Below are 23,806 nucleotides of genomic sequence, written 5' to 3' on the forward strand. Positions count from 1 at the left end.
TCCCTTATATGAAATATCCAGAATAGGTAAACCCACAGAGACAAAGCAGAGGGTGGTTGTTAGGGGCCGGGGTAGGGAGGAACAGAAGAACCGCTTGCTAGAATTACAGGGTCTCCTCTGGGGGGTGATGAAATTATTTTAAAGCTAGAAAGGGGTGATGTTTGTACAACATGGGAGTGTCCTAAATGCCACTTAAAATGGTGAATCTTTTTAAAAAAATTTTTTTCATGTTTACTTACTTTGAGAGAAAGAGAGAGGGAGAGAGAGAGAGAAAGAGCTTGAGAGGGGTAGGGACAAAGAGAGGAGAGAGTCCCAAGCAGGCTCCACACTGTCATCACAGAGCCCAACAAGGGGCTCGATCTCAGGAACTGTGAGATCATGACCTGAGCCGAAATCAAGAGTCCGAGGCTTAACCGACTGAGCCACCCAGGCGCCCCTTAAAATGGTGAATCTGAGATGAATTTTACCTCAATTAAAGCCTGGGTGGCTCAGTCGGTTAAGCCTCCCACTCTTGACTTCGGCTCAGGTCGTGATCTCACCATCAATCGAATCCTGTGTCAGGCTCTGAGCTGGGCATGAAGCCTGCTTGGGACTGTCTGTCTCCCTCTCTCTCTCTGCCTCTGCCCCTCTTCCCCACTCACTCTCTCGTTCGAAAAACAAACAAAGGAAATGAATCATGTTAAGTTTTTGAAAAATGTCACCTTTTTGATGAGATTATACATGCATGTCGCACAAAATTCAAAAGCTACACAATTACAGACGACTGTTAACTAAACTCACTGTAATCATTTCACTGTATCCGTGGCTCAGGCCTTTAGGCCCTACACCTGCAACTCCTACAGTGCCGTCGACCAAACTGGGGGGCGGAAGGAAAGCTACAAACTGGTACAATGTGAATAATTTAATACCTTCTTCCCGGTCACGCAGTTAATTACGCCCCTTGGAGCAACTCCAGTCACCAGACTATCGCCTTGTCTAGAACGGTTGCAGTTTCCTTGACTTTCTAGCAATGGCTTCTCCGATATTACACCAGCTGCACACGGTCGCTATAGACCAGCAGACAACAGGCGAAAGGGTGAAGCACAGAAATTATAAAGAAAAACCCCTTCTTGAACCAGGGCAACTTGGACATTATTTTTGTGGGCAGCTGGTTAGCTCGGAAAAGACCAGCCGTCGCGGGGCAGAAGGCAGCGGGTTCCGAGCCATCCGGGGGCACACGCTGCCGTCACTCAGCTGCCAACTCCGACGCTCCCCGATGCAGACAAAGGGCCGGACCGGGGACAAAGGGTCGCGGTCGCGCCTGCGCACAGCGCCTCGCCCCCGCCCCCTGGCGCTGCGCGCTCACGTCACGGTGGCGTCACGGCGGAGTTGCCATGGCGGCGCTGAGCGGCCTGGCGTCGGCGCTGGAGTCTTACAGGGGCCGCGACCGCCTGGTGAGGCTGGGGCGGAGCGCGCTCGGAGGTCTCGGGCCAGGGCCAGGGCTCAGAGACGGGAAACTGAGGCCGGAGAGGGGCGGGGTCGCTCAGGATCCTCCGTCGCAGAGGCCCTCCCCGGGCTGGGCTCCGACCCTGTCCCCTAGCGGCGATCGTTAGGTTGTTCCTGCTAACCCGTCATGGCTGGATTATTTTCAGTACCAACCAGATCCGCACGTTTGGACGGTTGGGGTCCGACCAGACCACTGAAGATGGTCACTGGGTTGTCCCAGTCATAGGACTTAGGATTTAGGACCAGATCCCCTATAACTGGGCATTGAGGTTGTTCCAGCCAATTCAACCTGGCTGGACATTTACAAGGCAACCAAGTCCCCGTTTGAAGATTTAGGGTCTGACTAGGCCGCTGCAGTTGGTCCCTGGGTTGTCCCTGACAATCTTCTACGGGGATTTAGGATTTTTGTAGGGCTTTCCCTGTGTTTGGATGTTTAGGTTCCTACCACATACCCTCTGGTTGGGCATTTAGGGTCCATCCAGGCCCTTGAGGGCAGAGTCTCTGCGTGTTCCTATAGAAGCTTCCTTCTTTTATAGGTAGGAATTTAGGTTGTACCAGGAAATGTACCAGTGGTTGGGCAGTTGGGTTCCAACCAAATCCCTTATGATCGGGCATTCAGGTTTTAATCAATTCCCAAGCTGGACATTTTACACTGCAGAGTTTTGCTGTTAAAAGGGACTGAAAAGAAATCAGTAACAATAATATATAAAACAACAGGAAAAAGCAATTTCTGAAAACCAGATGAAACACAGGTAGAAGGTATAAAGCCGACCCAGTTCTCAATGGCCCCAGTCAGCCACTGAGTTCCTTTGATCACTGAAGTAATTCAAGCATATGACCCTTTTGCTCACTGGGCTGAGGCCGGATCACTTCTCCCCTCCCCACTTCTCCCCTCCCCAGCCCGGCTACAGACTTTGGTCCAGCTGGATGGATGCAGATATACACGTCCGCCTCGTCCTCCAGCTTGCTGGGAAATGGTTTCATTTTCTTGTTCCCATCACATCTGTCTCCAAAGGGAGGGTGACATGAGCCAGCACTCCCTTCGAGTGTCCACAGTGACTTTTGGACAAGGATGCCATGTTTCTCCATTTGGCCCACGTGCAAGATGGGCCAGCAAATGTTCAGCTCTTATTGGAAGTTTGTTGATCTAGTCTACCGACCCCCCCCCCCCCGCCCCAGCTTTGTCCTGTGGGACCCACGGCCACGGGGGCTGATCCAGCCTAGTCCGGGAGCGCGGCCGTGCTGACTGCTTCTGGTGTCCTGCAGATCCGAACGCTGGGGTACTGTTGCCAACTGGTTGGTGGGGTCCTGGTGGAGCAGTGTCCGGCCAGGTCAGAAGTGGGGACGCGCCTGCTGACACTGTCCTCCCAACTCAGCCACTGTAGGACTGTCCTGCGACTCTTTGACGACATGGCCATGTTTATCTACACGAAGCAGTATGGCCTGGGGGCAGAGGTAAAGGGGCCGTAGAGAGGGAGGCACAGACTCTGGGCAAAAACTGGTGTTTTCTGGACTTGTCTGAAGGCTGTTGTGTGGGCAGTTTTATTGGTTTGTTTTGTTTTTTAAAGTTTATTTATTTTGAGAGAGAGAGGGAGAGTGGGCAGGGGAGGGGCAGAGAGAGAGAGAGAGAGAGAGAGAACCCCAATCAGGCTCCACACTGTCAGCACAGAGCCCGATGGTGGACTTGAACTCATGAACCTCGAGATCATGACCTGAGCTGAAACCAAGGATCAGATGCTCAACCGACTGAGCCACCCAGGAGCCCCGGCAGTTTAATGTTTTTTTTTAAAAAAACTTTTGCTTTCTTTTTTGAGATAATCATATGTTCTTGTTTTAATTTAAATTAAAAAATAAGTGGGGCGCCTGGGTGGCTCAGTCGGTTAAGCGTCCGACTCTTGATTTTGGCTCAGGTCATGAGCTCATGGTTCGTGGGATCGAGCCCTGCGTCGGGCTCTGTGCTCTCTCTCAAAATAAATAAATAAATCTAAAAAAATAGCTTCTACATTCATACATTCCAAAAAGGCTATATGGGCTGTATGTAGACTAAAAAGTCTCCCTCCTTCCTGATCCCCCTTCCCCAGTTTTCCTCCTCAGAGGCAGCTGTTGTCGGCTTTCTGTGATTGCTTCATGAGACCTGTACACGCACAGGCAAATACGCATTGTTTATATAATGAGCTGTGTGCCATTTTCACTGTCCCGCCACTTGCTTTTTTCGCTTAAACAGCACAACTTGGAGGGCACTCCACATAGGTCCAAACAGAGCTCCCTCCTTCGTTGTGGCCACCTAGCATTTGCTATGCAGTTGGCTGGTCCCCTGTTGAGGGACATGGAGGTTTGGCTGTTATAAGGGGACTGCAGCGTTCTGCGGGAAGGCGCGTAATCTAGAGCAGTGTTCCCTTGCCTGGGGCCATCTTGTTCCCCCAGGGGACATTTCCCCAGGGGATGAGCTCAGAAGCTGCCTGGGGCCATCCTGGCCAAGTCATGCCCCTCCCTGGGTGTCCTGCCCAACCCTTCTCCCGTCCCCTCTCTGAGCCACTCCATGTTCGCTCCCACCCTCGCTCCACCCCAGTGCCCATGGCCCAGTCACCCCAACTTCAGGTGCTTTCCTGGACCATCCCCCTGTTTTGACGCCCATCTCCTATCTTCTTTGATTAGGGCATGCTTCCCATGTGCCCCCTGAGGACCCCTCCCCCCACATCTCTGCGTCCCTAGACCAGGGGCCCTGTGCACCTTGTCTCTCCCTTGGCCAGAACAGGAACTCCTTTGTTGGGCCCAGTGTTTCTGTGTCTGTGCCCCCTGCCCAGTGAGCATCTCCTCCCCGGTGTAGGGCCTTGACCTTGCTGCTTCTCTGGAGACACTGTGGAATGAGCACACTGGGGAGGGGCGGGGAGGGGCGAGGAGGGGCGGGGAGGGCTCTGTTCTCATGGAGGAGTGGAATGTGCCAGCACACCAGAAGGTCCAGGCAGGATAGGGGAGCTGGAGTGGGGTTGAAACCCAGAGGGAGGCAGGGTCACAGCTGGCTAGTGGGAAGGAAGGGGGCATTGGTGGGGCTCATGAGGGGGATCGTGGGAAGATGGAGAGGAGGGAGCGGGTATGGCAGGCAGCTTGGAGGCCCCCAGGGGCCCGGATCCTGGGGGGTGGGGCCCAGGCCCCTGCAGCCTCAATTGGATACAGGCGGTGGCTCAGAACTCAGGCTTGAAGGGCTTGGGTTCTGCTATTTGAAGGCCTGAGGCCTGTCCTTGTAGGAGAAGGGGCACGCGGCAGCTCACCCCAGGCGCCCCCAGTTTGCCTGTTTGTGGGGATGTGCCCCCTCTCTCGTCTGGGGAGGCGACCCGAGCCTTGCAGCCTCGTGCCCACTTACTGTCAGCACTGAGTGCGGAAGCCTGGTGGTACCGTAGCACCCTGCCTGTGGGGTCACGGTTCCCTCATGGGAGTCATCTGCGAACTTGAAAGACATTTCTGGGGGCGCCTGTGTGGGTGAGGCCGTTGATCGTCCGACTTTGGCTCAGGCCATGATCCCGCTGGATTTGAGCCCCGAGTAGGGCTTTCTGCTGTCAGCTCGGAGCCTGCTTCGGATCCCCTGTCGCTCTCTCTCTGTCCCTCCCTGGCTCACGTTCTCTCTCAAAAATAAATATATATGTATATAAAAAACATTCCTGGTGCCAGTGCCCACCCCAGACCTAGTGAGGCAGAAACCCTGGGGATAGGGTCTTTTTTAAAATTTATTGTTTATTATTGTTTTATTTATTGTTTAATGTTTTACTTTTATTTTTGAGAGACAAAGAGAGACCAAGCATGAGCAGGGGAGGGCCAGAGAGAGAGGGAGACACACAATCCGAAGCAGGCTGTGCTGACAGCTCAGAGCCCAGTGTGGGGCTCAAACTCACGAACCGTGAGATCACGACCTGAGCTGAAGTCAGAAGCTAAACTGACGGAGCCACGCAGGCACCCCTAGAGGTGGGGGTTTTGAAGCTCCCCGGGGACTCCCGACACCTTCTGTTCCACTGGGCGATGACCACACCGTTGGGAAGCAGAAATCAGGCCTTTCTCCTGCAGTGGCCCAGCCATGGGCCAGCCTGCTGGGCCCGGACATTGCCCTGTGACTGCCACCTGGCCTGGTCTGGGTCCCTAAAGTGGACCTGGGTAGGTCTGACTCCAGGCCCATCCCCCGCTCTCTCCTGGTCCTGCAGGAGGAAGACCTCTTTGTCCGCGGCGTATCCGTCCTGGGCAACCTGGCGGATCAGCTCTACTACCCCTGTGAGCACATCGCCTGGGCTGCCGATGCCAAGATCCTCCGTGTGGACTCTGCCCGGTGGTGGACACTGAGCACGGCCTTCTGGGGCCTCTCCCTGCTGCTGGGCATCGCCAGGCAAGTGGTGTTAGCACGCGCCGGCAGGCTGTACGGGTGCCCCGAGACCTGGGCCGGTGGGCAGACAGGCTGGAGGTGCGAGGGTCTTGGCCTCTTCCCACAGTCCTCCTCTTGTTGCCCCCTCCCTGGATCCATCCAACGGCCGCCCTAACAGATGCCCACAAAGCCGGTGGCTTCAAACGTCACACGCTGTCTCGCCGTGCTGGAGGGCGGACGTCCAGTAGGGACTCCCCGGGCTAGAAATCGGGAGGCTGCAGGGGACAATTTGTTCCTGCCTTTTCCGGCTTCTGGAGGCCACTGCCCTTCTCAGCTCATGGCCCCTCCTTCCATCTCAGAGCCTGTCCCTCCAGCCTGTGTCCCTTGTCACATCTTCTCTAACTCCGACCCCGGGCGTCCTTCTTCAGGGCCACCTCGGTCACCTCCCATTTCAAGACCCTTAACTTGGTCACGTCTGCAGAGTCTTTTTTTTTTTTAGCATGTAAGGGAGCACACTCACAGGTCCTGGGGACTAGGATGTGGACATCTTTGGCACGTGCGTGATTGTTCCCGCCGGAGCCAGGAAGAATAAGTCCACAAGCCTGGACCCGGTCTCTCCGTGTGCGTGGTCATCGGCGCACATCCCCGGACAAAACAGCCAGGGGTTTCCTGTCTGGCTGTGTGCTTCTGAAACCCGTGTCGTTTCTAGAACTGTGAAAGAATGGTTTCCTCCCAAACATTTTCCTCTCTACAGAGAGTTTGCTGAGTGGGTTTGTTCAGGGTCCTCTGCCCAGAAAACACAGGCAGAGCGTCCCCCCCCCCCCCATACTGGCGTTTCCCGGCAGATGGGAATGCCCCTCTGGTGGCACATCCCCCCCTCTGTTGATGCAGGTCATTGTGGATGGTCCTGAAACTGAGACAGAGGCTGAGGGACCCCGCGGTGGCCTTTACCAGGTATGACATCCAGGGACATCCGGGGTTTGGTCGGGAGAAGGCTGACTTCGTCCTGCACGCTGGGGACCCGGGTGGGAGCCAGGAAGCTGCTTCCACCAGTTATGAGCCTCGTCCTCTGCAGGCCTGGGCTGGGGCGGCCGCGTGTGCTAGATCATGGGGCCTACGGCAGCTCCAAGGACTGGCACAGGTGGGGAAACTGAGGCCTGCTTGAGGCCCTGTAGACAGGAAGTGGCTGAGCCTTCACGGCGGCGCCCCCAGCAGGGAGGCTGATCTGGGACAGTTTCTTGAGGACTGTGCTCACCGTCCATGTTTCATCCGGGCTGGGAGGGAATGTGGGGCAAAGCCGCACCCCGGCAGGCCCAGAAGCTGGGCCCCCACCAGTCCCCCCACCCGTCTCCAGTGGCCAGACGACCGAGGTGTGGGTTTGAGACTTTTCCTGCCAGTCTGTGCCCTTTTCGTGCCATGAGCTCCCTGTCGGGGGGTGTGACAGGGACCCAGTCCCACATTTCCCTCCCTCTGCTGTCACCTCTTCCGGCCTGTTTGGGGGAGCGAAGGCACTCGTGGGTCGTCCCCAGCACCTTCTCTCTGCTCCCACAGCCGGCTGCCGCGGAGCAAGAGGAGGGCCTTGGAGGCCCAGGTTCAGTCGGAGGTGCTGACTCTCCTGAGCAACCTGGCCGATCTGGCCAACGCCGTGCACTGGCTGCCTCCGGGCGTCCTGTGGGCCGGCCGCTTCCCCCCGTGGCTGGTGGGCCTTCTGGGCACCGTCTCCTCCCTCCTCAGTGTGTACCAGGCCGTCCGGGCCGGTGACTGGACTGAGGCCACCGCCCCCTGACGTGGCCCGGGAGGTGTGGATGCAGCCGGAATCCCACCGGAGGGCCCCCTCCCACAAGGCAGAAATCACTGGGGCTGGGTCTTTAATTGAGCGAGTCAATGCCAGGTGTAGGGAGGTACGGCCCAGAGAACGCTCGAGCAGCCTTGGGGACAAGGCCAGGGTGGGGCAGGATGTAGGCAGGGGTGAGGTCCCCCGAGTGCTGAGGGCCAGGGCCTTCCGGGCTCAGTGGGGGAGGCTGCTCTCAGGTCCAGAGTAGGGGTCTCCAGGCCTCACGTGCAGAGGAGCCTCAGCAGACCCTCGCGCGGCCTGTGTCCTGCGTTCCAATCAAGGCGAGCAGGAGAGCCCAGGCGGCGTGTGCCAGGCGGGCCTTCAGACAACGGAAACGAGGATCAATTAAAGGGTGTGCTGGTGCCAGGTCCATGTGTGAGCTCATTCCTGTCTCGCTGTCTCCTGCTCCTCCCGCCCGCAGGCCCCCTGGCTCACACAGGCCCCTGGGCCTTATTTGCCGAGCCATGTAAGTGCTGCATGGATGTGGTGGGTGCCTGGAAACCACACCTCCCCAGCCCGCCTCCTGGAACGTGCTTGGCTCAGTGGGTCCTCTCGGACTTTGTGAGCACAGCCCACCCGGCCCCGAGCAGCCCTTGGCCGAGGCGGGCGGCTCTCCCACCCGTCTCAGGCACAGGGGCCACACGGACGCCGCCTCCCACCCCCACGCCTGGGTCTTGTCCTCCTGGGTATCGCTGGGGTGCTTGTGGCGGCTGAAGCATGTCACGCTCCAACACGGCCAGGACCCAGGGCCGGTCTGAGCGTGTCGTGGGCGCCAAGCTGGGGCTGGGCCACGCAGGCTCCCGTCTCCCTCCTCGTGGGGATCAGGGTGCGATGGGATGCATTCGCTGTTCAGGCTGATGTTTGAGAGCCACCGCCCCCGTGTGGCCTCAGGCAGGCACCTGCAGGTGGTGGCCAGCCCACACCTGCCCCTCCCCGTGACAGGAGTCCTGGTGGGAAGGCAGAGGGGATCATGCTGCCCCTCTGGAAAGATCTAACAAAAATGGCAGTTTGCAGCCCCTGGGGCTTCATGGGACACCCACCGCATCTTGTTTCCCAAGGAAGTGACGTGGTGGGAAGAGCTGGGGTGGAGGCCACTTTGGGTGGACACGGGGCGCAGGAGAGACCCCCCTTGGAGCACCCTGCCCCACCTGTCTGTCCCTGGGGTTCACAGGTGGGGGGTGGGCCAGGCTCTGGGCCCTTAGCAGAGGCCCCCTTCCCAGCACTCGGGGCCACCAGGGAGATTGGGGGGGGGCGGTCACAGCAGCACCCACTCACCTGCCTGGAGACTCAGTTAATACAAGGCACCCAGGGCAGGGTGTCTGTGGGCAAACCACGTGAGCACCTGGATGCTAACGTGTCAGGTCACGGCTGCCCCAACAGGCTGGTGTCCCTGTGGGCCCGGGCTGTGTGGGAACACTGCTGGGTGGTCAAGGAGAAGCCCCACCTCCCTGCTCAGCCTCTTCAGGTCTCCGTTCCCAGGAGCTGGGCCTCAGCGGGTTCTCTCGGGACCCAGGGAGTACACATGGCAGCAAACTGGGGAGCGGGGAGGCTGGTGGGCCTGGAGGATGGCCCAGAGGCCAGCCATGGCTCCTTGTCAAGAAGGCTGATGCCCCAAGACCACGGCGACAGGCTGAACGGAAGGGGGCTGCGCTGGAGCGGGGAGGACTGGCGGTGCTCCCACACCTCAGTCCCCTGCGGAGGGCTGCTTCTCCCCGGGCCACGGCCGCCCTGGCCTCGCCGCCACCCCGTGTGATCATCATCTGGAGCGTCCTCAGAGGGGACCAGGGCGGGCTTGTGGGCTGGGCTCCTCTGTGTGGGGCCACGTTGCTTGCCCAGGAGGAGCCTCAGCATCCCTGAAGTCACCACCCCAGCTGCGGGGCAGGGGAGTGTCCTGCACTCTTCCACAGGCCTGACCCCTGCATGCAGCAGGTGGGAACATCAGCTCGGGGGGGCTCCTACGGCATCCCGGCCACGCAGGCCGTGCGGAGGGGAGTCTGCGGGGCCCTGAGCGTGGCGTCCAGGCCTCCCCCAGGTCCTACTGCAGCAGGGGGTGTGGCGGGGGGGCCCCGCCTGGGGAGGGGAGCCACGGGAGTCTCCCCGTAATCCACCATCACAGCACCGGCGTTGGGCAGACGATCCTCAAACAAAACCCCAAACCCTCGATACGAACACTCCGTCCGCTCACCTCCGACGCTTTTATTGCTGGAATCAGGTCTTAAGTTCTAAGACGGTTCTGAAAGATCCCGCGGTGAGGAAACGCAATCATCGTAAAAGCAATTGTCAGGTGGACTAAGATTATGGTCACGATTAACAAAGACGCGCACAGATTCCACAGAAATAGTATCTGTTCAGCCACCGACCACACAAGGAGAACTGGGCTCTACCCAGGGGTGACCTCCTGCTGGCCAGACATGTACCGCCACTGCCCCGCTGCATGGCACGACTGAGAAATGCTCTCGGCCCCGTGGCGGGGAGCCCCGACTCCTGCCGCGTGGCTGAGCGGAAACTCCTCACCGCGAGGGGCACCTGGCGGTCACATCGCCCAACACAAGGGCCCAGGAATGTTCTCTTTACGACAGGACAGAGACCTAAAGTCAACTTTTCTAAAGTGCTCCGATACGTCTCGGTACGACACGAACACTGATTAGAGACGTGGCACAGGTCGGCTCCGCTGTGTCACAGGACCGAGGGAGACCGCTTTTCCTTGCTCCTCGAGGAGGAGGACACAGTCGAGAGCAGGGGAGAGGAGGGAGCAGGCGGGGCTTCTCGGAGAGGCCCGGGAACGTCACACCATTTCCTGTGCTTGGGAGAGGTTCACAACTGCTGCTTTCGGTTCCTCCGTCAGGAATGCCTGTGTCGCTCCACCCTGCAGCGCCCCCGCTCCTTGGTCAGCGAGGGACCCAAGTCCTCCCGCCAATGCCTTGGAAGGGACTGGGCTCTGGGCTCGGTGGCGGGGCCAGGGGTGCAAAGGCTGCGGGACCCCCACTCACCCACCCGGCACCCAGAGTTCCTCCAGAGCTGAAGTGTGGCTCTGACCCGTTTGCCACCCCTGACCGTTCCTGGACATCTAACACCCCCCCCCACCCCCTGCCGTCCACAGCTGTGCGGCTGGACTGTGGGGTGGGGGGGAGCTGCCCTCCAGGGAAAGTGGACAGTAAGCTAGCATGGCTCACTGGGCATGAGGCACCCACGGCCATCTGGCCACCTAAGGTCTCCTGGCCACACGTGACCCCTCTAGCATCTCACCCTTGTCTGCCAGGGCAGGGCAGCCCCACCACTCCATTCCCTAAACCAGCACCTGCCCCTCAGTGAGGGACACCTGTCCCGGGGGCTTCCTCCCTGTGGCCCCAGGAACACCAGCCCATCTCATGGGGGCTGGGGACCCTCTGCTAGGAGCGGGACCCTCAGGAGTGCACTAGTCCTGCCTAAAGCTCTCGATTTGCCTTCTCCGGATAGGCTGAGAACAGCTGGTGCCCTTGAACCCCACAGAATCATGCCAACTGGGTGAGGTTCCTCTGGGAAGCACAAAGTTGAGCAACAGCAGGTTTTAAAAACCTCTGTCAAATTAAAATGAGTTATGGCCCGCCCCTTCCAGAACCTATAGAACCTGTCTACGGTGCCACTGGCCATCCCCTTCATACGCCCTGCCCTGTGGCCCCCTGTCCCCAGGCGGGCTGTGTGCCACCCCTGGTCTGAGCTCACGCTCTCGGCCTTGAGGTTCACCGTGAACACATGTAGGTTTCTGCTTTGGAAGCTGATTCTGCTGACACCACCCACCCCTCCTGGTGCCCTAATGACACGTTCCAGCGTCTCCTGGGGGCTGCGGAGCCTGGCCCAGGGCCAGCACCTCCTTAGACTGGGGTCTGGCCTGTCACCAGGCTTCTTGCGTTGGGCAGTCCCTGGGAATGATGGCGTGGAGTTGCTCTCTCCCTACTCACATGGGGTGCTACAACTGAACACAGCTCCTTAGGTCAGCTCTGGCTCACCCTTCGATTACAAACTTTCCTTTCTGTATCAAAAAAAGAAGTTTAGAAAGTTACCCAGGCACCATTGCTAATCCTACAGAAAGAGCCTCGAGACGACAGGCCCGCCCCGGCCCAGACCCCAGCCCCAGCCATGCGGTCGCTGGTGTTGGTCTGCTAGGGAAGGGGGGAGGGACAACTGGGCTGCTCCCCGGAGAGCAGGACAGGGAGGGGTCTGCACCTGGAGCCACAGCCCCTCTAGAAGAAGATGACGTCTTCCTTGCCGGCTTCTTCCTTGTCCAGTGGCGTGGTGGGCAGTGGCAAGAAGGATGGGGGCACGGGCGCGCCCCCGGGCTTGGAGCCCTCAGGGGGCACGTCGGCTGGGGCTGAGCCGCAGGGGTCTGGAAGAGAGGGGGGGTGGCGGGTGTCGGCAGCTGCCGGGCATCATGGCGGCCCCGCTGTCCCGGGGGGCCGGGCTCACCTGGGAGAGGCGTGGAGCCGTGGCTGCCTGGCAGGACGGGGCTCAGCGAGCGGCGGTTCCGAGAGGCGCCCTCGTCCTTGCCCATGAGCTTGCCGAGAAGCAGCTGCTGCTTCAGGTCGAAGGAGGCTGAGGGCAGAAGGGCACGGCCCGGGGTGTCTGGCCTCGCTCCAGGCACACAAGCAGCCCCCCTCCAACCCCTCCTTGGCTCTTCCCCCAGACGGCCGAGGGAGGACGCCGGCACCCATGCCCAAGGACGGCCCCAGGGACAGCGAGGCCGGACTACAGTGCGCCGCTGGAGAGAGACCCCGTGACCCCTGAGTCCCAGCAGTCCTGGGGCACAGGCCCTGCTCCTCAGGGAACACCCCAGGGCTGGCTCCCCTCAGCCAGAGCCTGCATGCTGACAGCACCCGAGGGAGCCCCCCCGGGCTTTCCCTACCGGGGACCACTCGCTGCAGAGTGCTCTGTGCGAGGACCTCAGTGTCCCCTCTGTGGACCGAGGACCCCGTAGAGATGTGGGTGCTAGTGTCGGCACTGGCTGGGGGCTCGGTGGGAGTGTTAGCACTGCTTGCCTCGATGTCCCTCAGTGACCCAGGCTCTCTGACCTCTCCTCCTTGGTCACCCCTTTGCAGGGCCCCACTTTCTGAACTGCCAAGAGGTTCCCTCATCCCCAGTCCCAGTGTGAGGGCCGGGGTAGGAAAAGGACATGGGGTTTGATGTTTTAGTTTTGCTTCTTGGGCCGGAAGACCACATGGGGACAGGTCGTCTCTGTAGCCTGGCGTCACCAGCTGTGCCTTCCAGTTTCCTCCTGGTGCCCCTTCCAGGGAACAGCCCTGGGGTCCCATTTTGGTTTGCTCCCAAGAAGCCGCTTTGGTCTCACAAACGGTGGTGAGTGGACCGGGTGGGCACCCGAGATCACCCGCCACCTAGAGCCCGCCAGGACTCCGTGGCCTCAGCTCCGCCCCCCCACTCCGGGCTCACCCGAGCTGTCCCAGCGCTGGGAGCCCCTGCTCTTGCCGCTCTTGTCCTTGCCGCCCTTGGTGGAGGCAGCCAGCTTGGTGGGGATTTGCTGCTGCACGGCCGCCTGCCTCTGGATCTGGTTGGTGGCGCTGAGCAGCTGGATGGGCACGTCGCTCTTGGCCGGCCGACCCTCCGCCGGGGTGCTGTCCCGGCGAGCCACCTCGGGGCGCTCTGGGAACTCGGGGCCCGAGCTGGACAGCAGCAGGCTCGCCCGGGGTCCTGGCGCTTTGGCGAGGCCGGTGGGCCCTTCCAGCCCTTCCCCGTTGAAGCTGGGAGCGTGGCTTGGGGGCTGGGCCTGAAAGAGGGACAGACGCCACATCCCAGAGGTGTCCCTCCTGCTGGAGATCACGTCCCACCCCCCAACCCCCCCGCCTCCCCCAAAGCCGCTGTCCCCAGATCTGCAGTGTCCAGGGCTGGTCTCGCCCGCTTGCCCCACCCAACCTCCTCTGGGTCCCGGGGTCACCTAAGCGCGCGCGGCTGGGAGGTTCTGTTTGGGGGCGGGGCCGGCGCCGGCCCCGCCCCGGTCCGCCACTTACTGCTGCAGGCACGCGCGCCCAAGGTTACACTTAGTCGCGCCCGCGCGCACGGCACTGATGCTGACACGCGCCGGGGCTCACACGCCTGCGCCGCCCCCGCCCCGCCCCTCACCTCGGCCAGCGCGTCGGGCGGCAGCGCCCCGGGCACCGTGTTCTGCTTCTTGAGGCGCCGCTGCTGCTCCAGCTGCTCGCGCTCCCGCTCCACGGCGCGCTGCGCCTCCCGCAGCCGCTCCAGGTCGTGCTGGTAGGCGCGCCGCTGCCGCTCCAGCTGCTCTCGCTCCTGGCCCAGCCGCTCCTGCAGCTGCAGCGACTCTTCCTCGCGCTGCCGCAGCCGCGCCGAAGCCACGTCGAGCTCCTGCCGCTGGCGCTCCCGCTCGCGCTCCCAGCGCTGCTGCTCCAGCCGCAGCCGGCCCTGCTGCTTCTGCACGCCCGCCAGCTCCTCCCGCTGCTTCTCGAAGTTGCGCTGGCGCTCCTGCTCCAGCAGCAGGTTCCCGCGCGTGGACTGCAGCCGCAGCTGCTTCTCGCGCTCCTGGAGGGCGGCCCTCTGCATCTCCACGTAGCTGTCCTGCTGGGCGATGACGGCCTGCGGGGGGCGAGGCGGGGCGTGGGGGGAGGCCCCGATGTTAGGAGGCGGCTGGCCCTTCCCCAGACCCTAGCCTCCGGCAGGAAAAGGGCCCGGGCGCAGCCCCTGTACCTGGAGGCTTAGCAGCAGCTGGGACAGCGTCTGGATCCGCTGCACGAGCTGTGGAGAGGGAGAGAGACGCGGGCTCCCTGCACGGAGCGGCGCGGGGCGTGCATGCCGACCCCCGGGGAGATGGACGAGCCCCGAGCCTACCTCCAGCTCCAGGACGGCGGGCAGCCGGGGGCCAGACTCCGCACCTGGCACTGTGACCTGTGGAGGCAACAGCGTCAGACTTGAAGAGCTAAGGACCTGCTGCTTAGTGACCAACAGGTCCTTCTCCTCCCAGCCCCGCCTGGTCCTGTGACTCGCGTTGAGTCTGGAAAACGACCGCACAGGGCAGCCTTTCTGGAGGCGGGAAGGCGGCTGTCGTGGGCTCACCCTGCGGAGGCTCGGGTCACACAGCGGGCGGTAGAGGGAGCCTCAGCCGCAGCCCTGCTCGGGCCCCAGTGCGCCCCAGCCTCCGGGCACCAGGACACTTGTACAGACCCAACGCTGGCGGGCCCCGCAGGGTCTCTCCTCTGCTGACGCGGCTACAGCTACTGCCCTGGGCCTGTCCCCTCTCTCAACCCACTCCCGGCCACCGTGGGCCACTCCCAGGGACAGCGTGTTGCCGCGAGACGGAAAAACTAGACCACGCAAGCACAGGCTGTTCACACTCGGCAACGGTAACGAAAAGGGCTTGGGCGGCCCTGGACCTGGCTACGGGAGCGACATACCACAGGTGGTGGCTCCTCAGAGGCCCCCGGGGTGTCGCCGGGCCTGGAGTCTGGGCTGCTCACCGGGCCTTGCCAGTCTCGGGGGCCGGGGTCGTTGCTGCAGACCTTCTTAAAACTGCCATCTGAAAACCCCAATCCAGGTGCGTGAGGGGGCTGGAGGTCCCCCAGGAGTCCGGACGGGGCCCCACGACCCCGGAACCCAGGTGGGAAATTGTGGCCAGGCCGCTACCCTTGGGCTTGTGCCAAAATGGCAGCATCGGAGACACACGCCAGCAGGAAAGGGAGGGGCTGGTCTGTGTGCCGCTGTTGGAACATGACCGACAACACCCTGAAGGTTCCAGAACCTCACCACAGAGGGTTTATAATTGTTGAGGGGAAGCAGCAGCAGAGACACCCAGCAATAAATGCCTCGGCTTTGCAAAGGGAACGTTCCAAGTTGTCCCGAGAAGCCCCACTCACTCTTGCCGGGGCTGCTCAGGGTGTCGCAGCCCCCGAAGGTGTCTGCCCTGCGGGGCAGGCCCGCGGAGCCTCCCCCATCTTCCGCCTGACCGTTGGCGCTGGCCAGCTGCCTGCAGAGCAGGTTCTGGATGTCCTCAACTGTGGAAGGAGATGGGAGGAAGCGAGTCGCCCTGTGGAACCACGCGGGGCACAGGGATCGGGGCCTAGAAGCTTGCAGGGCCTGGATCACAGTCTTCTAATTTCTGTTGTGGGACTTCAGCCCCCCGCTCTATGCATTCCCCTAACTTCAGGTACTGCAGCCAGGACAGGCCAATGCACGTCTGCAGGTCAGGCTGGACCTCGGGGAAGCCTGTGGGAGGGGCCGGGGAAGAACTCGGGTGTGCGCTTGTGTGTCAGGGGTGCACACAGAAGGTCGGAGGCCATGGGAGGGTGGCCTCTGGGGGCAGGTCTGGTCACACAAAGTGCTTTAGGACAAACAGGCTTTGGCCAGTGAGTCGGTGGGGAGAACATTCCAGGCCCAGGCACAGGATATGAGAGGGTCCTCAGGGGGCCAAGAACAATGGCCCCTGAAGAAATGTGAGGAAGCAGAAGGTCAGTGTGGCCGGAGGACACGAGGCGGAGCAGAAGTGGAGTCCACAAGGGACCCCCCTGGTCTCTGTTCCCTTCACTCTGAAGGAAAGGTCTGGAGGGCAGCTGTCTCTCTCGTTTGTCACTGAGAGAGCAGTTGCCAGCTGTCCATCTGGACCCAGTGAGCACTGGCCGGCTGGCCTGACCCAGGCTGGGCCTCGTGCGGAGCTGGCCCAGCAGCTGTGTGGGGGCCACCGGGGGCTCTAGCAAGGACCCTGATGGCTCCACTAGGCGGGCCTGGCAGCAGAGTGCTCACGGAGGGCAGGAGACCGGCCAGCACCCCCCTGTGGTCGCTGTGTTCAGAAGCCTCCTCCCCGCACAGGTGGGGTTCCAGGCCCAGGGGCAGGAGCCCTCTGAAATGAGCCACCAAATGTGGATATGTGCATGATCTCTGGGGAGATCACTGGTGCCCCACTTCTCAGAGAGGAGGGCCTCTTGAGGGTGGGGAACCCATCTCGGTCGACTTCAGATCCTAGGGGACTGGCGTGGTGCCTCGTGTGCTCGGGAGAAGGTGCTGAGTCTGCCGGGTGTCAGCGCTGCTCCTGGGAGAATGCCCGCCCCAGCCAGACAGAAGTGCGTCCCAGACAGGGTGGCGAGTTGGCCACACTGGGTCACGTGCCGTCCTGGGGTCCCCCTGAGAACCACCCCCCACCTCGGGTGGAACTGTGGCGGCAGCAGCAGCCGGGTGCCCAGTGAGGGCCCCCAGGCTCGGCTCCTTACTCTCACTCATGGCCGACTTGAGAATCAGCTCCCCCTGCACGGTCTCGGAGGGGTCCCCTCCTCGGAAGAGGAGCCGTGACGGAGCGACGTCTTCCAGCCCGCTTGTCTCGGCCATCTCCAGGTAGATCTGCTGCTTCTCGCTGAGGCTCTGCGCAATCTGCTGGTCTTTCAGGTTCAGTCGCTCTGCAAAGGGATGGGGGGCGGGGGGGGGGCAGCGGTCAGCCTTCCAGGATCATTTCTCCCAGGAGTGGGCTCTGGGAGGCCCCTGCAAGGGGGGGGGCTGGACTCTGGGGACCCCGGCTGACCCGCGGCCCACCCTTCCAACAGCCCACGGGGAAGGTGAGGGCACAGGCCTGCCTTCTGACTGTTCGCCCCAGCTATGAAAAACTAAACACCATGGGGTACACGCGAGGACTTTCACGGGCCGATTTATTAGTTTGGGCCAAAGTGAGAATGTTCCAAGACTTAGTTTTCCTATCCTGAGCGTGTTCTGTCAGGCATTTAGGCCAAACTCCTTGCAGGTCTCTGGGTTTTATGCCTTTTTTGTAGTTGCGGCCACGGCAAAGCTCTCGCTGGTGACTGCTAGAATACACGTGTCACGTTCAGCTGCATCGCACAGCCTCCCGTAGTTTTCTGGTTGATTCTGTTAGATTTTCTAGGCAAATAATCATGTCACATGTGAAACACAATTCTGTCCCTTCCCTTCCAGTCATGATCTGACTTCTGCTCCTCCCCTTACACCCAGGCCGGAGCTTACAGGATAAAGGCAATAATGGGGACAGGGGCTGGCCCAGCCTTGCTTCTGATTTTGAGGAGTGTCCCTGAGGTCCCAGTGTTAAAGATGAGATCAGCTTTTGATCCAAGATGGGAACGAATATCTCCATAAAGCAAGCACCTATTTCTAACGCAATCTTGTCACGAACGTGTAAGGAACAGATATCGTTGTAGGACTGTGGCATCCACAGAGGTGTGTCCACGGACATGTGCCTAGCACAGGGTGTGTGTTACATAACCACCCCGCAGAAATAAAGAGTCTGAATGAATACGGCATTAGCGTTGTGCTCTCGGGGTCAGTGGGATTTTCCACCCCTTTCTTCTGGACATTTTTATTAATCGGTGCCCTCGAACGTATGCCTCTCCCTACAAAAAGAAATAAAATATAAACTGCCTAATTTTACGTGCTTACTGTCTAAATGCTACCTAATTTAAAAATAAGTGACTCAGTGAGAGGAAGGAGAGAAGCCGATTGAGACCACAGAGTACTGGGAACCGTTGTTGGCAGTGACCTCACTTCAGTCCCACAGGAGTCTGTTAAAGCCGGGAGAAGAATGGATAAGCACATAGGTGCATCTGTACAACGCAACAGTATTCAGCCTTAGGAAGGAAGGAAACCCACACCCTACAACACGGCTGAACCCTGAAGCATCGTGGTCCGTGGAATCAGCCAGACACAAGAGGGGAGAGATCGCAGGACTCTCTATACACAAGATCCCCAAGACAGGCCAATTCATTGAAACAGAAAGCAGAGCAGAAGTTACCAGGGGCTAAGGGAAGAAGGAGCAGGGAGTGACAGCTAATGGGCGCGGGGTTTTTTTGTGGAGAGCTGAAAATGGTCTGAAATTGTGGTGACAGTTGCGCAATCTTGTGATATACACCCGAAGCCACTGCGTGGTATGCTTTAAGTGGGTGAACTGTGTAGTGTGTGAATTATGTCTCAATAAAGTAGCTGGAAAAAAAATTAAAACAGGGCGGGGGGAGCCGAGGTCCCCAACCACAAAGCCAGGGCTGGTCTCGGTCTGCCAGGCTCCAGAAGGAGGCTGTGGGGTCCCGTGCTATTCCAAGTCCCCTTGGGGCTTTTGTGTACGTGACCTGGGACACCCACAGCGAGCTCCTTCCTGGACAGGGACGGAGGGAGAGGGCAGTGTGTGTGGCGAAGCGCGAGTGTCTCGAGGTGGCTCAGGGGCCCCGAGCGCCACCCTCTCCCTTTCTCATACCCCCTCCTGCCGATCGCCAGCTCATGACAAAACCTCACTGCAAAGGCCCCACAGAGCTGTAGGACACGAGACAGCCCACGGGAGTCACTCCGTGGCCAATCCCAGTGGGAAGGAACAGAGATGCCGCTCATGGTCGCTGGCCCACTGCCTCAAGACGGTGCTGTGGAGCCTTCTGACCACACGAGGGACACATCGTGGGAGTCAGAGGTCCAGACTGACTCCCCTTACCTTGGAAGTCCCTCAGCCTCAGGGCGCGAGCCTCGACCACCTTCCTCTCCTCTTCGGCCTCGCTGAAGGGCCCCTCCTCCTCGTCGGGACAGCTGCAGGGAGAATGGGCAGATGGGCGAGAACGCCTCACGGGCAGGCTGGCCTCAGTGACGGACCCTGAGAGCTCTGTCTGCAGAACCGGCTGCCGAGAACGTCTCGTTCTGTGGGTGACTTAGCTTGCTAACGGTGTGGGAGAAAAATGAGGGAGAAGAGAACGGCAGCCACCGGCATTCATCCCGTCTCTCAGGGTCCACACGTAACCAGCCACGGGTTTACGTGCCCGGTCACGACGCGGGAGAGGAGGAGACTGAGGACAGCTCACTTCCGGGGGACCTGCAGAACTGGCATCGGGTATGGGGGGAGCTCTGGGCAGGCTAAGGGTCCGGGAAGCTGCCAGGTGTAAAGAGAGGGAGCAGCAGGCTGGCTGGGTCCTGAGGGGTCCCCTGGCCTGAGGAAGAAGGACGGGACACCACAACCTGCTCCAACAGGCCCGGCCCCCTGTCGGGTGTCATTCGTCGCATCCCACCAACACCCAAAGTTAGAACCGCCTGGGCCCACACCCGTCGGCCAGCAACGTCGCGGCCCCTTTAGCAACCGACAGGTTGGGCTGTTGTCGGAAGGTGCCAGAATGGTGCCACGTGTCCCTTTTAGACGAGGGGGATGGACAAAGCACCGAGGCGGAATGAGGGAGAGGAAAGGCAGAGGGGTCTCCGGCCGACCTGTGACCTCTAGTGCTCTCTCAGGCCCTTCAAGGCCACAGCTGACTGGGTGGCTGTCAAAGCCCAAGGCTACACGGCTGGGGGGTCGGGTCGGGAGGGGGCGCACACACGGGCCCTTCTCACTTCTCAACGGCCCTTCTGATGTGAGCCATCCAGGTGTTCCTCTCCTCTTTGGAGCTGGTGTAGATCTCGTACATCTCCGGGCCTCGCAGGGAGACGCTGATCAGGAACATGGCTTTCTCCTCGTTGGCCACTTCCCTCACGATGAGCTTTTGTAATGAGATGACCGGGCGCTTGGAGTCCTGTGTGGGTGCAATGCGGTGGTGAGGGGGTAGCTTCACCCTGCCGTATCTGAATGGCTGTCGCGCGCCTGTCTGAGGGGGAGGGGACGGGGGGCGGCAGGTGCCCCATCTATTTTCAAACAACAGAAAGCAGAGATATTTTGCCACGTGGGGAAAAAAGACACGACTGCAACGATCTCCTCGTATACTCTGTTTATCGTGCTTAAACACGTGTTTTATAACCAGTGATGCATGCCACTGGACAAAACCCAAGAGATACAAGGGTAGGTAGTGTATGATCACAAATGAATCTTCCTCCTGACTCTGTGCCCCAAACCGCCACAGCCAAGCAGTATTCCTCTCTGTGATCCTATGAGAGACGATGCTCTGACACAGCCCGGTAAAATGCACGTTAACTGGCGGTGATGGGCTGAACTGTGCCCCCAAATCCTGATGTTAAAGCCCTAACCCTCCTGGCGCCTCAGAATGTGATTCTGTAGAGGTGGGGCCTTTACAGAGGTGCTTAAGGTAAGATGAAGTCATTAAGGGAGGGGGTCCCATCCAGTAGGACTGGGGTCCTACTAAGGAGAGGGGACGGTGCACACAGTCACACGGAGGGGACGCCACGTGAAGATACGGGGAGAGGATGGCAAGCCAATGAGAGAGGCCCCAGGAGAAACCAGGCCTATGCAGGCCAGGCTTGGCTCCCGTGACAAGGGTGTCCCGGGATCAGAGCGCCGTGGGGCCAAGATGCTCACAGCTCCCAGGGAGCAGCTGCCTGAGCTGGGGTCTTTGGTAGGGAAGGAAGGAGGGGATCTCCTGGCAAGGATGTGGGAACCCCCGAACCCCCAAGCCCCTGAGAGAGGAAGAGTCACGGAGACAAGGAGGCTAAGACCAGACAGGATGTCAGCCCAAGGCCCTGAGGCCTCCTCAGGCCATCAGACAGGACCCTGGGTCTCGGAAAATTCTACTCCTGCCCTGTTGGAACCTCCTGGCCCCTGGGAGGACGTGGGACAGCGGGTGAACTTTCGGATGTGTCTTCCCGGCCGCCCTCCGACTCAGCTTCACAGCCACCCCCTAACGTCCCAGAGGGCAGGACCTAACGTCTGACGAGATGGGATACGTACCACGGAGGCAAAGACGTATTTTTGATCCTTTTCTTGTAGCAGCAAAAGCACATCAGTCAGAAGGACAACGAGAACATCTAATGAGAAAGCACAGAAGGAAATGTCTCACAGGGTCGCAGGGCCACATGGGTCCTGCCAGGCAGACCCACGCGTCCAGGGAAGGCTCTAGCCCCAGGGCAGGGGGGCTGGTCGCTCAGCCTGGCGCCATGATGCTTCTGCAGGAGCCTGAGGGTTTCCGTCCACCTCACGGCTCTCCATCGCCTCCTGGGTTCCAACATTTGGCACAGATCAGTGGCTGGAGGTTGCTGAACCTGCCATTCAGTCCCTGTTGTGATGGCACCTGCAGGCCTGGCCTCTGAGATTCTCTGGCTGATTCCTCAAACATGAATTGTGTCCCCCCCCCCCACCCCCTCCTGCTCCCAGGTCAGCGGGGACTTGAGCCAGGGACGTCGTGGCCTGCCCTCAGACCCCTTGTCCCTGCGGGGACATCTGACAGCAGAGCCCTGGCACGTCTTGCACGGAGTGTCCAGCCAGAGCCCGTGTGTCTCAGAAAGCAGGAGCAGTGCCCTCTCCAGACACCCAGACCAGACGCCTCTCCCCACGAGTCCTCTCGCCTGCGGCCTGCGGGCTCCTCTTTGCAAGCATTTACTGCACTTCTCACTACTTCTGGCTTCCTTCCTTCTTTCTTCCTTTCTGCCCACTGGCTGGAGCCCCCGAGGGCACAGCCCTCCCACCACCCACCACCCACCTGGGTGTCGTGCACCCAGGAGGCGCTAAATTGCCTGCCGGATGCTCGCCCGTGCAAGCTACGAACAAGCACATCTGATCCCTGGCCGCCTCAGGCACTCCCCGCCAGCGATCTTGAAAGATGCTGGTGTCAACGGACAGGTTAGGAGGTTTCCAGAAGCTCGTGGTTTGGCCCCGGGGAAACGCAGGCCAGAGGCCAGCGTGCTCTCTGGTCTGCAAGTACACTGTGGGTTTTGGAGGCGGGGCCCACAGTACCCCCCGGGCAGTGAGCGGGAGGCTCGGGGATGCGGGGGGCCCTTCCGCGGCTGCCCCCCGGAGGCGGGGGCCCAGCCTTACCTTTCAGGCGCCCCGACGTGGTCTTCCAGCACAGCGTGCCCTCCAGATGCAGTTGCCGCTGTAACATGTCCTCCTTGCGGAAGGTCAGGCCGTTCTTGAGCTTGCTGGAGGACTTCAGGTCCACCCTCCCCGCAATCTCCCGGAGGCGCTGGCCTCTCTCGAACTCGCTGACCTTGGCGTCCACTTGCGAGATGATGTCTCTGATGAGCTTCAGGGCCTGGCTCAGGTCTCTGTGGTCCTCGCTGCCGGCTGCCACACACCGCAGGGTTAGCGCCTTCCTGTGTCCCCGTTCACAAACACGACAGAGGCGGACGTGCTATGGGCTCTACGAGGTGCGCTCCCTGAAGCCACTGCTCAGAGGACCCTCAAGAATCACCTCCCAACCCGCGCCTGGATGTAAATGCTTCTCCAGATAAAGGCGGCGGCATCTGGTTCCCGCTGAGACACAGCCTCCACTGAACGTGGAAGCCGACGCGTGACTGAGAGACAGAAGCGGCCCTGCCTGGCCCTGCTGCCTGCCCCTCCTCGGTGAACGCCCCCCGCCCCCAACCCCGTGCCCACCAGCTCTGCCCAGAAGACTCCCTCCACCTCCCACCATCACCCAGAGTTGGGTGATCCAAGAATCTGCTCATCCTCGCAGGGCCCGAGTCTCCTGGGGGTGGGGCTCGTGTGGTCAGGCCCTGGCCTCTGAGAACCCCGGGCTGGCCCGTGGGCCCTTTCTCCTCCGCCCGCCCAGGTTCCAGGCACGTGACACGAAGGCCATCTCTGTGCCTGTCGGGACCAACATTCATCTACTCCCTGGATGACGACCCAGGGCCTTCTGTGGCCCGGCCTGTGCCAGGGGCTGCGGGGTGACAGCGGGCAAGTAAGACCGGCACCCCATCTTTCTTGAGTCGGAAACCCCACAACCCAGCACGGTGGATTCGGCATGGTGGCAGCTCGGCTAATGACTGCTGGGCCGCCATCGCGGCTCCAGAGTCTCTCCTCCAGAGAACCAGGGAGGGAGCACAGAGGGGGCGCTTCTCCAACCCACCGCTAAAACGGGGCAGGAAGACCGAGATCGCCCCTCCAAGCGGCAGTGGGCGAGGCCGCGAGGAGAGCTACTATACCTTCCGTGTTCTGAATAATGCGCTCCACCAGCACCGGGTACTTGGTTATGCGCTGCGTGACCAGGAGGATACATTCCTGCACACCAAGCCGCCGCACGATGGAAAAGTTGCCGATTTTCTAGGCAATGGGAAACAAAATGCCCCGCTGGCACCCTGGCGCCTGCCAAATCAGCTGGGGACACCTTCCTTTTTCAGGTCGCCAAGGCCTTTTGTCTCTGTTGCTTCACTGAGTACTTGAAAGGGGGGCTCATCTGCTGTGCGCAGAAAGCAAAAGCAATGTTCCCTCTTGTAAAGGAGGGCCTCTGTAAAACCCAGGAAGAAGAAACCAGAACCAGGGCGCCTGGGTGGCTCCGTGCGTTGAG

General features: G+C 60.5%; 2 protein-coding genes across 5 annotated transcripts in view; one reads left to right on the forward strand and one right to left on the reverse strand.

Annotated features, from left to right (window-relative positions):
* Window positions 1-1,362: 1,362 nt before the first annotated feature.
* Window positions 1,363-8,034, forward strand: PEX11G (peroxisomal biogenesis factor 11 gamma). The gene is made up of 5 exons (XM_047095155.1): window positions 1,363-1,433; window positions 2,752-2,940; window positions 5,676-5,854; window positions 6,722-6,784; window positions 7,382-8,034. The coding sequence occupies exons 1-5, from the start codon at window positions 1,374-1,376 to the stop codon at window positions 7,614-7,616; spliced, it is 726 nt and encodes a 241-aa protein (XP_046951111.1). The 5' UTR covers window positions 1,363-1,373; the 3' UTR covers window positions 7,617-8,034.
* Window positions 8,035-9,845: 1,811 nt separating this feature from the next.
* The window catches only part of ARHGEF18 (Rho/Rac guanine nucleotide exchange factor 18), an 83,826-nt gene continuing 69,865 nt past the window's right edge, over window positions 9,846-23,806 (reverse strand). For all 4 annotated transcript variants that reach the window (XM_047095127.1, XM_047095128.1, XM_047095126.1 and 1 more), the window contains 14 exons: window positions 23,445-23,562; window positions 22,336-22,584; window positions 21,253-21,329; window positions 19,968-20,146; window positions 19,087-19,178; window positions 16,865-17,047; window positions 15,518-15,655; window positions 15,059-15,180; window positions 14,496-14,552; window positions 14,355-14,402; window positions 13,773-14,243; window positions 13,086-13,419; window positions 12,108-12,233; window positions 9,846-12,027 (listed from right to left, as the gene is read on the reverse strand). In XM_047095127.1, coding sequence (XP_046951083.1) covers window positions 11,885-12,027; window positions 12,108-12,233; window positions 13,086-13,419; window positions 13,773-14,243; window positions 14,355-14,402; window positions 14,496-14,552; window positions 15,059-15,180; window positions 15,518-15,655; window positions 16,865-17,047; window positions 19,087-19,178; window positions 19,968-20,146; window positions 21,253-21,329; window positions 22,336-22,584; window positions 23,445-23,562 — 2,337 coding nt within the window. In that variant the 3' untranslated portion in view covers window positions 9,846-11,884. The remainder of the gene's footprint in view (window positions 12,028-12,107; window positions 12,234-13,085; window positions 13,420-13,772; window positions 14,244-14,354; window positions 14,403-14,495; window positions 14,553-15,058; window positions 15,181-15,517; window positions 15,656-16,864; window positions 17,048-19,086; window positions 19,179-19,967; window positions 20,147-21,252; window positions 21,330-22,335; window positions 22,585-23,444; window positions 23,563-23,806) is intronic.

The sequence above is a fragment of the Lynx rufus genome, unplaced genomic scaffold (genome assembly GCF_022079265.1).
Source record: "Lynx rufus isolate CCGP_SWC_20201006 ecotype Redwood Valley unplaced genomic scaffold, mLynRuf1.p SCAF_4, whole genome shotgun sequence".
NCBI classification, from domain to species: domain Eukaryota; kingdom Metazoa; phylum Chordata; class Mammalia; order Carnivora; family Felidae; genus Lynx; species Lynx rufus.

Coding starts and splice junctions, on each gene's coding strand:
- PEX11G (XM_047095155.1), top strand. CDS start 1,374: ATGGCGGCGCTGAGCGGCCTGGCGTCGGCGCTGGAGTCTTACAGGGGC. Junction 1,434..2,751: donor ACAGGGGCCGCGACCGCCTG/GTGAGGCTGGGG, acceptor GGTGTCCTGCAG/ATCCGAACGCTGGGGTACTG. Junction 5,855..6,721: donor CTGCTGCTGGGCATCGCCAG/GCAAGTGGTGTT, acceptor CTGTTGATGCAG/GTCATTGTGGATGGTCCTGA.